The following is a 12,096-nucleotide window of genomic DNA, read 5'->3' as shown; positions in this document are numbered from 1 at the left end:
GCCAAAGAGAACACAGAGAGAAGCATCAGAAGAAGCTGCTGGTGAGGAATAGGGGGCGGTAAGGGTGGTGAGGGATACCGGGTGAATGTCCAGGGCACAAGGAAAACATGTCCCTTTAGTCAGCACAATGGGCTCTGGCGAAGTGTTCGAAGCAGCGACAAGCGCTGTGCCATGCTCAAACCGAACAAGACTTGGTGGTATCGCGATTCCACGGGTCAGATGGCGATCAGAAGGCACGATTAGCACATCTCCGTTATCAATGTCAGTAGCAGTAAGCGCAACAAGTTGTTCGCATCCAGGGGGCAACACTGAGTCAGTAGCGGCAAGTAGGCGATAACGGGGCTCGGGAGGTTCAGAAGACGGATCGCTCTCGGTCATGTAAATGACCCTGTCGCGACACGAAATGCTGGCTGATGCGGCAGACAGAAAATCCCAGCCTAAAATAATTGGGTGAGCGCAGGGTGACATCACGGCAAATTGTACATGGTGGCGGACACCATCAACAAAAACTCGCACAGTACACTTAGCAGAAGGCCGAATTATTGCACCATTAGCTCCACGGAGTTCAGGTCCATCATAAGGCGTTTTCACTTTTCGCAAGCGGGAGCACAAGTCAGTGTGTATCACAGAAACAGCGGCGCCCGTGTCAACCAAAGCCTCAACAGACAAACCTTCAACCCGCACTAAAATAATATTCCAGGGACGTTCCGGAGGATTTTTGGGATGGTCGAAGAGTGCAGTTTTCCCTCCTAAAACTGCAGTGGTCAGTTTTCCGACAAGCGGGGGGTCGTCAGAGAAGCTTGACGGAGAGGCGAGGTTGAGCGGCGAAAAGGCGAAGTAGAACGGCGTCTTGAAGGCCTGTAACCAGCAGGCGGAGCGGGGCTTTCTGGCGGGGGTGATGAACGTCGGGGATAATCAGGGAATGAACGGTGGTTAGAGCCGGAAAAGCGAGGAGGGTAGTCTGCTTCAAATGATTCGTAGCCGCGGCGTTCATTCTGGAGCCTGCGACGACAGAAGCGGGAAATATGGCCTCGGTACCCGCAGTAATAACAAACAGGGCGGGCTGGGCGCCAGTTAGGGTAGTATGTCGGCGCCGCGGCAGGTGGTGCCAATGCAGCGACATGAGCAGTGGTAGGCGCCGGTGGCGTAGGCGCTCCAACTGCAGGCGGCAAGGATGTGACCTGGGCGTACGTTGGCGCCTGACAGATGGTAGGAGCGACCGATGTTGGCGGGCAATAGGTCATTGAGGCCAGCTCTTCTTTGACAATGCTACGCAGGCCGGCACTTGAAGGATGTGGCTCAGATGCAGGGCGGCACAAATTACCTTGAGCCGAGAGCTCTTCACGAATTAATCCGCGAATAAGAGCACGGAGGTCAGCTTCGGCAGTGAAACCAAATGAAGTGGGATCAGGCTGCAGGCGTATAGACTGTAGTTCGTCAAGGCGTTGACAGGTCGATATGATGGCGTCAATTGTGGTAGGGTTCTGCACGGCCAGGGCGTTATAGGCGAGTGGCCCAATACCTTTAAGGACGTGCCGAACCCGCTCGGCCTCTGACATGGTGTCATTTATGCGCCGACAAAGTGCTAGAACATCTTCGATATAAGAGGTATAGGTCTCATTGGACCGCTGAAGTCGGGCTTCTAGCTTCTTCTTGGCGGACTCCGTGCGAACAGTAGGAGCGCAGAAAATCTGGCGTAACTTTTGTTTAAAGGTAGCCCAGTCAGGAATCGTCGATTCATGATTTAGGAACCACGTTTTGGCCACATCCGTCAAATAAAAGGACACATTAATTAGTTTAAGCGAATCGTCCCACCGGTTGAAAGCACTGACCCGGTCGTAGCTGTCGAGCCAGTCATCAGCGTCGTCGCCTCGGAGACCGGCGAACATCTGCGGGTCGCGCTGACGGCTGCTGACAGTCCAAGTGGCAAGGGGAGCTGGAGTCGAGTTGGTAGAAGCCGAAGTAGCGGAGTGGCCCTCTTGAGTCATGACGATGGTGGTCGGGGTCAAACGGCGGCCAGAACGAAGCTCCAGGTGGATGCAGGTGACGAAGCAGCGGGGAAATCAAGGCGCACCTCCACCACGTGTAAGGTAACGCGAAGGTCGGACTTGGGGAATCAGGCTTTATTGCAGACCTGAAGCCTTGGTCGCACACTGCAGCCAAACACACTCCGCGATGACGATGGGTATCTACAAGAGGGAGCAGGATGAAGATGAAGCAGCACTACGGTGGCTGCAGCACGTTCAGCCGTGTGGAAGAAGAAGCGCCACACAGTGCTCACAATATATATATATATATATATATATATATATATATATATATATATATATATATATATATATATATATATATATATATATTTTTATTTTTGCCTGGTTGCTATTCCTCTGCTGGGCTCTACTGTTCAGTTATTTCTGCGAACGCATTCGTTGAAGCAGCCTCCTTCATTCCGTCTTTTTAGTCGCATTCACTGATTTGCACATATGCTGCGTAGTAAAAAAAAAACCGTCGCACTAGCGGAATTCCCCTACAGTCTCACAATATGAAACTCTTCTTCATCGATTTGGCAGGCGTGTCCGCAGTTGGTTTCCTTGCCTACAGCAGATCTTGCTATAAAAGCAAGCTTAGGGGACAGCGAAACCAGTGTGGGCTAATAAATGGTGCTGGAACGTGCACAATGGAGACGAGGGCTGACGCTGCTCGTTCTCCAACTCAGTCTCTGCTGTCGCCATAACCATCATTCGTGTCTTTCCATTGCCTGCGCTACGTGCCATAGATGAATGAGGAGCATGCGCCCCTTTTACTCAGCTTTATCGCCGGCTGGCAGCTGCGTTGACTTTTGAATAATGAGACCCATTTGTCAGAGCCCTCAGCAAGCATCCTTCTATCGTCGCCCTTAGAAGGTGTACGGACGCTTGATTCAGTGTGCTTTTCACTCGACTGCTCTCACGGAGCCACTGCACGGCTGCGATCGCGCTCCATGTCTTCTGCGTATTGATTAAAGCTCAACCGTGTCTCCGCGGAGCACCAAATAGTACACAGGCGTCTGACTAAGGACAGCCAGCCCATTAAGGCCGGAGAAGATGAACTGCACGACGAAACAGAGCTGCATTGTTTAATGGAGGATCTCATGTTGCTCTAGGTGAGCCAGGATTAGGGTGCACACTTATTTAACCGCAGCTGACCCCTCGAGTTCCGGCTGTGACCTAGCCAAGGCAACGACCTTTCATATTCAGTGGTGGTTGATGCTCGTCGAGAAAGCAGCGCCGGATTGATTCATCAAATCTTGTTCACGCAGGAATGCATTTAAGGGCCACGTTTTGTACTTTTCTTTGTCCGCCAATCCATACAGCGATGAAATGATTACCTAAATTGGACCGAAATTACTGCCGCGTGCAGACTTAAGAGAGCAGGATACGTTGTTGGGCGAGTTGGTTCATGACGATGGGAAAGTATGCACATACCTTCCCATCGCCAGACTGAAGAGAGTTGGAAGAAATTGATGTTAAAGAAACGTTGGAACAAAAAAATTGGGGGTACATAAGCTCTGCATTTGAGGGTATCACGTGACAGCGTTGGTGGCTCCCGTTACGGATCCTCGTTAGCGTACGTATGTAGAGTTTTACTCGCCTAAATAATAATCTTTCAATTTGCGCCTCTATTTACCCACAGATACTTATTAGCATACACTCATCAGTTATCACATGATGTGAAAGAACACCCAACATACAGTCGTACTTTAACTAAGTCATACGAACCTGCCTGCAAGCCTTAAGAGCAACGTATCTAAAGCAAAATCCAAGGGTCTCTTTGATTCCGATCTCTCCCCTCCATCTTAAAGGCGACGCACGGGTTTGTCAGCGCCAGGCCAGCTGAGGCAGGTCAGGTGGTCTCCTGCCGTCAAACAACCCGACGACCGCTCAGTGCACAGCCATGTAACCGGGCAACCGTCACCTCACAAAGGTATGATTTTTAATGCGAAAGCCTTTCTTGGCACATGGGTCGATTCGGCAGAAATATTCGCAGGAAATGTCCGCACCAACTGACCCTTTAAAGAGAAAAAAACTGTCGCCACCGAGATTCCAACTGCTATCCCTCCGATCACCAGCAAAGAGCGCGAACTACTACTCTACGCAGGGCTTTGAAACAATGTCCTGTGTGCATGGACTATGTACAAATGATTAAGAACAGGGCGTCAAATCAACACGATGCGCAATAGGATACACCAAGTCAATAAAACTCTAAACAAGAGGCAATGTACAGCACATCACTAAGAATGAGTGCCACTCCAGTTCAAAGTCAACCTGTGCATACAATTCCCTTCAATGGACAATCATACTACAGAAGTGGTCTTTTGTAAAAACAACAGATTCGCAATGTCTATCCGTCATGCGCGTTTTCCAGAGGCTGTGTAACTCAATTAGAAAGAACAAGTCTAAAGACTTATCAACAAATGGCAATGCAGTGAGATATGGCAGAGAAGGCGGTGTCAAATCGGGCTCGTGTGTGGCCTATCGTAATTCCCCTTGTCTAGCGTGAGGATGACAGTTGCGATGCCTTTAATGCTACAGCGTGAATAAGCGCTTCGCCACAATCACGTCCGCCCTGGCGATAGCTGCACCAACAGACACCGCAATTACCCTCCTCCCCCCAACATAACAAGGTTCAAATGAGAGTTTCGTAGCACCAACCATGGCAACATAAGCGACACTGCTGCAACAATAAACACCCCCCCCCCCCCTACACACACGCTACTAAGTTGTTAGCTAATATGCATACCCATGTAAAAGTCAGTTTTGCAGTTATCAGTATGGCACTGACATCAAGATAACTAAATACTGCTCGAAATTTGTCGGCAGTGGAGCATTGAGACAAAAACAAAGATCTACAAAAAACATTCGTGAGAGAGAAAGATTTTAGAGCCTGCAAATGCACAAAACCTTACGTGATGACAAAAAAAACACTCCTTGAAATGTCTCAGCTTTCAAAACACTTGGCAGCGTCCTACGACCGCCGTCTCTACTAAATGCCAAGAAATTGGCAGCAGGCGCCAGGCATAGGGTGTGCTCGCCAATGATATTGCCATCGCTGTAGTGAACTACGCGTGACAGGCGGACGCATTTGTCTTATAAACACCCCATGATTCAAAATCAATTTTGGAGGGCGTTCGATGCCTGCACTTCAGTAACACTGAGATCAGTGCCCCTCGGGAAGGTGCCCACAAGCACAGCCGAGGTGGAGCATCGTTGTTGTAACGCGGAATATACGCATATGCGGGAATTTGGAGCTACGGGAGAGCCCGGGAACAAGCGGATAAAAGAACGCATAAACACGCTACTTGTAAATGTGAGCAAGTAGTGCTGGTGTGTAGCAAGGAGAACCGCCTATCAATCAGCACAGTATCTGTACGCGGAGTGCTGTCATCGAATCCTAAAGCACTCTTGAAGCTGCTACGCAAATTGGACAAGTTTCCTTCCACTCGTCTTGCTCAGCCGTAGGACTACCTTGATGCAGGACAATAATTGTACGGCCGCCCAAATCTTTTAATTGGAGTGTGTGACGGCCTCATTTTCTGTGATTCTGAGCGCTGCAGAGGAGTTAACCTGCTAAACGTCCAAATATAAGCAAAGGCTAGCCAAGCTCTTACTTAAACTTGACCTTCTGGTAAGATTTATCCGCCCTAAGGCGCGGGAGCACAGAAAATGCGGCCGTCACTCACGCCAGTTAAATATTTGGGCGGCTGTACGCTTGCCGCATTCTACGACTTTCCTATGCGTTTTCCAGGAGAATTGAATAACTCTCAACCCATATCCAAATAGAAATAATACAAACAATTTTATTTAGCACCAAGACTGGTTACACAATACACGTGATGGTACAAGGTGCAATCAAAAAGCCTGCGATGACTTGACAAAGGCTTACAGAGCACAACAGCAGTGGACAAAAACACATCAAAACAAGGAAAAGCTATTATAAGCGTACCGACGGTGTTATATATATACAAAAGTACATTTAGATGATATGACTAATATTGATTGAGTGGTACAGAATTGCATGTGTTAACGATATTTTGACGGCATATACTGTTGTATAGATTAGCTTGACGTGTTAACAGAGGAATTAAGAGCTTGTGGTAGCATGTACAGCAGCATGTGGCGGCCATTGTTGGCACGGGTATGGAGAATCTTTCAAGCCTGACTGCTTCATGTACCATGCGTTTTTTCTACTGAATTCAGGGTCGCAAGTGTTTCAAGGAAAGTGTCCCTATTTATGCGATACGCATGATAACGTTTTTACAGAACTGCATTGAACAGGTTCGGTCATGGTTTTAATCTAAAGTCATCAAATATAGGTTCTGTGTGTGCATCATTGAGTTCATTAGAAATGATTCTTACAGCTTTTTTTCTGCAATCGATAGATTTTGATAGGTTTGTGTAAGTCGTTGTTCCTCATACCAAATAACCATACGGTAAAATGGGGGTGAAAATGGAGTTTATAAGAGTAGTTTAATGTGCTTTGGCAGAAAGTAACGAAAGCGTACAAGAATACCTTCCATTCGCGAAAGTTTCGAGTGAACAAGATCAGTATGCGCGCTCCACTGTATATTCTTTTGAAAATAAACACCTAACGTTTTTATTACTGATCCAGTAATAAAAGTGGTCTTATCCAGCACGTTTGTCGTGCAGCTGTGATACGCATAAGGCAATCTTGGTTCACCCTATCTCGCCTACAAAAGCGTGTTTTCCCGCACCTCCTTCCTGTCTTGGGCATGACGCTTGTGTCACCCGTCGTTACTGAGTTTGCAAGCCTTTCAGCTTCCATACGACGGCCCTCACCGCGTAAATAGTCGTGTTGAGGATAACTACACGCTTAATTTTCAGGTTGTTCACGAGTCCACTTAAATTTGTGCACTTCATCACACCGCCCACGCCGATATCACCGCTTCACGCTCTCCATATCAATTCTGCGCCTATTTTCCAGGCTCCTTTAACGCACGGACGCCCTCACCAGCTAGATGTGCTATGTATAAGCAGCACTATCGCTACCGTCATCCCCGGGATTAAAAGAAGACAAAACGGTAGCGTGTCCTAACTCCTGCCTCGTGCGTGCCGTTCGCGCTGAGAACGTACCGGTGGGGGCCATGTCGCTTGACACTGTTTTCTGCGTCACTATGAAATTTTCTCTGAGGGTCTGACTTCCTTTATTATTTATTTCACGGTAACGCTACACCTTAGCGTCTTCAAATACTTCCACTGGGATAGCACTAAGCTGGCAGATGTGGCAGTTGAACTGCGGCATCCACGGCAAGGCAACACGTGATATAACATTTGGGCTCTTTCATGGGCGAACGGATACCGGTGGGTGCTCCCCAAAAAGCTTGAAAGTTAAGCCGTTTATGCAAAATTATTTTCGATAGGTACATAAACTTGGGGTAAATGCAGCTTCTAAATTAAATTTCATCAATTTCTTTAAAAATATAGCTCTCATGCAACATGCTTTCAAAGACGTCTTTTCCACTCAGCCATTGGAGTCCCTGCTGCCTTCGTTGATCTTCGCTTCTAGGATAATCCGTGCATATGCGGACGTTCGGGCCAGGTCACTGTGCGGAGTATCAGGGCGTGATTTAATGTGTGTAAAGCCCCCGTGAAGTCACTGGCCAGCCTGGAACCTCATTTGGTCCCTTTGGGAGAAAGAACCTCTCTGCCGCTGTATGAGCGATCAATGATCGCTCTCGTTTCCAGCCGCTGGTCGGCAGCGAGGCGTCTTTCAATGTGGTACTGCGCTATGTAGGCGTCGCTTTCGACTTGAGCTATCATCTTATTTGCATAGCGCTGTGCGGAGAGCGTTGCTTCGATGTTCATCCCCGTGAATGTCCTCAATTACTTGTAAAGCGTCTCTCCCGAAAACCATTCGAACGCTGCTCCGAGCAGTATTCTGCAATAAATGTGGAAATTCGCGAAATGCATTCTATATGCGTGGAAAATATTCAGAACGAATTTTGATGGGTTGAATAAACACTTCATCCATTACACTGAGTTATGAATAACGAACAGCGCGGCTTCCACGCTTGTGAGCAAGGTCAAATTGCACCCGCGTGCATAGGTCGCGTAACGGCGCGTGATGCGGTCTAAAGCGAACGCAACTGGAGTTTAGCGCGAAAAGGTGGGGGAAGGGAGGGAGTGCGTTTGTTTTGTGAGCATGTTCATCACTCTGGTATATGGTGCACACCACATCTCCTAGACAGATGCAATAAAGCTTTTAAAACAGAACGGAGTATCATGGCCTAATGAAGCCAGTTGAGAGCTGTTGAGATTAGTGTGGCGTAGTACGCAGTGTTTTTTCATCCTGTGGACATAATCACCTCACAAAAGCTAATAGCTTATTCTTGAGAATTGAGTGGAAGAACAAAGTGTGAATTCAAAAGTTGTAAACTGTCTTGTAAAACAGATGATTGAAATGATTGCACCGAGCAACCGTTTACAGAGAGTATCTGTACGGGACCGTCAGGCACAGCGAATTAGAGCGGGAAATTGAGGAAAGTAAGTGGCTATGAGCCCAGCTCTTCAATGTTCTTGTAGCATGAGTGGACACAGGTGGTACACAGACAGGAGGGCGCCGCGAGGTGCGGGATGCGTTACTATAGCTGAATGACAGGCAGTGAGTTTCAGAAGAGGGATACATAGACAGCACTGTGCACACCAGCTTGAGCGCGCCGTCTCGACGCCGCAGTCGGTGGTGAGACGCCCATTCACGCCAGCACCTGTTGGAATGCGGTGGCGAGCGTCTAACAAAAGCGCTGCACTCATGACGACAGGCGAGCCGTGACAGGACCGCTGACAGTTATTTTCTTTTTCTTTTTTTTTTCTTTTTGTACCAACGGTACTCATTGACTCTAACGTTGGAACGGCCAGGTGAACGGCCAGGTTTACCGCGGGATGTAGGAAGGACCTGTCTGTAGGAGTTTTGCTTTTCCTTTTTTTTTCTTACAGTGAGAGAGGGGGTTTAGTCCTGTTAAGGTTGAAGTGGGAGTTGTACATCGCAACGAACCAATCAGGGTGATGTTTGTGGCGATTGGACGTTGTAAAAATTAGGGCTGGACCTCAGGAGGATAAAACTGAGCCCGAGGGCCCAGTCCAGCGTTCTGGGCTAAATTTAGATGCTCTTCGGGTATGCCGAGGTAGGAATACTTCCCTGTTAGCCAGTTTCACCTTGTATCTCTGTTGCACGTACTGTAAATATTTGCTGTGTATATAAATTTTAGTTATTCTTCTCGTAAACTCCTGTACTCAAGTCTTCACTACATACCGTCTCCGATGGGGCGCCTCTGGCGCAAGGAACCTCCGCTGCAACACGTGTACCGTCTCTGACGGCGCACCCCTGGCAAAATCACTTCCTTTAGCATTTCTTTTGGATAGCAAAATCATTTCCTTTAGTCTGTTGTTCAAATTAACAAGCAAATAACAACCAAAAGGAGATGAATAACAGAAGACAAAAGATTAACATCGGTGGTATGTACGTGTGTCGCTCTACGCTGTTCCAGTAGCAACTCTTTCATTTCGGCGAAGACGAGCAGCCTCTGAATTTCAAGGCCCAACCGAAAGTGTTTCGCCTTGGCAGCCTTTCGTGCGAGTCCCGAACTCTGTGTGTATAGTGAAGGGACCGGAAAAGCTTAATGCCAGTGCAACAACTGCAATCTTTGGGGAACAAGCGGATGATATTTCTTGTGGCAAATATTTACGAGATGGCGCCTGGGAAAGAAAAAAAACTATTTCGATGCAGTCACCTGAGGTTTATGAAAGTGTGAAAGAACATGTCCCACTTGAAGACAACGATGCCTAATAAATTGGTTACCAAATTATTATTTAGTGAAGCAGCGCTACAATATATTTTTTAACAAGCATCTCGTAACCTTTTGCGGCCGATAATAAATGGAAATATGGTCATAGGAACAGCAGTGATTCTTGAAGTAAACAGATCTTGCGACGACAAATGAACTATATAATTGTTGATAAAAGCAACTTTCGCTGAAGTCATTATGGGCCATAATTTAAGGTCACTATTTCATAAGTGTCAGTTGCCCATTTTCCATTTCATCTGGATGTTAGCATGACGGCATCATCAGACAGACGCAGCTAGCAGCCAGTCAAAAAAATTGCAGGATAGCAGCTCCCGCCGTCGACAACAGTCATCGCCACTCCCCAGACATACCGGCAAACCGGTGACTGAGTCATGTAAGCTTTGCTGAAATTTGATTCCCAGGTAATGGTCGCTGGAACGATATTACTTTGACACCCAACAAAATTAGCCTAGGGCAGAGTAAATGGATCCGAAATGGATAACGGATAATGAATAATAGAACCCCAGTGGAGATGTGAGAACTGCCGCAATAGCCGCTCAAGCAATAATCAGTGTGTGAATGCTCGACACAACCAACTAATTCATCGCGATTAACATTGCTCCTAAACATGACATGAAACGGCTAGCAGTAGTAATAAAAGCACTATTTTAGAGCAGAAATGAACTGCTCAAAACGAGGTTCGCCTGCCACACCAGGCCTAGCTACATTCGCTTGCTTGCATAGCTCAATTTTTTAAGGTAGCCCGTCTCTAGAATTCATTTAAAGATAAAGAGTAGATCAAAATCTGGCCTGGCTTGCTTGCTTCACCACCCTCGCGGCCAGTGATGCGCCACCGCCTCTCTGTTCCGCATAAAAGTTACACAATAATTGTAATCAGGCCTGTAGCCTCAGCGGACCCCATCAGGAGCATGCATTTTGGTCATTTCTGACCGAATGTCTTAGCAGCTTCTGAAAAGTCTTTTTTTCTTGCAGCGAGGTACTTTCAGTAAGCAAAAATTCACATGCGAAAGTTCCCAAATGCCGATGTGCGCTACTGGTCGCCTGTTCCGCGGATGGGACCGCACATACCAGCATGGCGGTTATTCTCAACTTAGCCGCTGGATGGCGCCACCTACACAAAATGGCAGAAAATCAGAAACTGCTGGGACAGCTTCCTCAAATGGAAAAAAAAAATAGTCGACATTGCCCTTGGTAGCAAAGAGGACGGACGTTCCAGTGCGGTCCACGTGGCTGCGACCCGCACTGCCATGGAAGGCATAAGCAAAGTAGGTCAAGCGGAGTCGAATCGACAGAGTTATTTAGAAGTAGCTACTAAGAAGTAAGGAAAAAAGGAAGAAGTAAGGAAGAATGAAAATTTCAGAGAGAATGGCACAGATAACCGATAACCGAATTCTTCCGTGTTCTCGTTTTATTCATGGTAGTCCAATTGTGCCTATTGATTTTATTTGGTAATCATAATTATGTGGGTATTTTATTTTACTTACACTTTGTTTCATATTCTTGCAGATGTATGCAATTATAGCAGTAATGTTGTGTTTACATCAATATTGTTCCTTTCAATCCTTGATCCTCTGTGGCTGAACCTGAGAGTAATATTTGTATTTGGACCGGCCACTAGCCTACTGAGCTATCGGTCCAAACAGTGTCTGTACTTATTATTTGGTTTTGTCAATAAAGATCCTTGAAAAAAAAAAAGCAGAAGCCAACAGTTGGGAGGGAGAGAGAGAATGCCCAGGTGCTTATCGCCGGGGATTTCATCATGAGCAGGTGCTGGCGAGATATAATGGAACGTGTTAAGGGTGATAAGCGAATGTTAGTTGGAACCTTCCCCGGGATTACAATGAGCGCAGTTCTTAAAGAGAGTAAAAATAGGCTGTTGAAATATTCCGCAGAGCGCAATATGGTGATAGTAGCCGCGGGGCTGAACGATGTCCTAAATGGTGACGCTGAAGGAGTGGTGGAAGGTTTAGCTAAGGGAGTTGACGATATCAGGGCGATAACACAGCAAGAGCAGATAGTGGTATGCACAGTACTGGAGGTGCTGGAACGAACGGAAAGCTTGAAAAGGACGTGGTGACAGTTAATCAGGACATAAGAAAGTTGCGCCTGGAGAAGCGTTTCAAAGTGGATAAGGTAAATGCGGAGGTGCATAGAGCAGGTTTTGGCAGGGCTTTTCAGCGAGATGGCAACCATTTTAACAGAAGGGTGGGAGCAGAGATTGACTGGCGCCTGGCAGG

General features: G+C 47.2%; 1 protein-coding gene across 1 annotated transcript in view; it reads right to left on the bottom strand.

Annotated features, from left to right (window-relative positions):
- Positions 1 to 10,944: 10,944 nt before the first annotated feature.
- The window catches only part of LOC146182608 (uncharacterized), a 91,366-nt gene continuing 90,214 nt past the window's right edge, over positions 10,945 to 12,096 (bottom strand). Inside the window, exon 5 of the mRNA XM_084609567.1 lies at positions 10,945 to 10,970. Within this exon, the coding sequence (XP_084465693.1) occupies positions 10,945 to 10,970 (26 nt within the window). The remainder of the gene's footprint in view (positions 10,971 to 12,096) is intronic.

Source organism: Amblyomma maculatum, chromosome 7 (assembly GCF_055883805.1).
Source record: "Amblyomma maculatum isolate TAMU_Amacu chromosome 7, ASM5588380v1, whole genome shotgun sequence".
Classification (NCBI taxonomy): domain Eukaryota; kingdom Metazoa; phylum Arthropoda; class Arachnida; order Ixodida; family Ixodidae; genus Amblyomma; species Amblyomma maculatum.
Note: the sequence above shows the minus strand (reverse complement) of the source record. Positions and strands in the feature narration are given on the sequence as shown.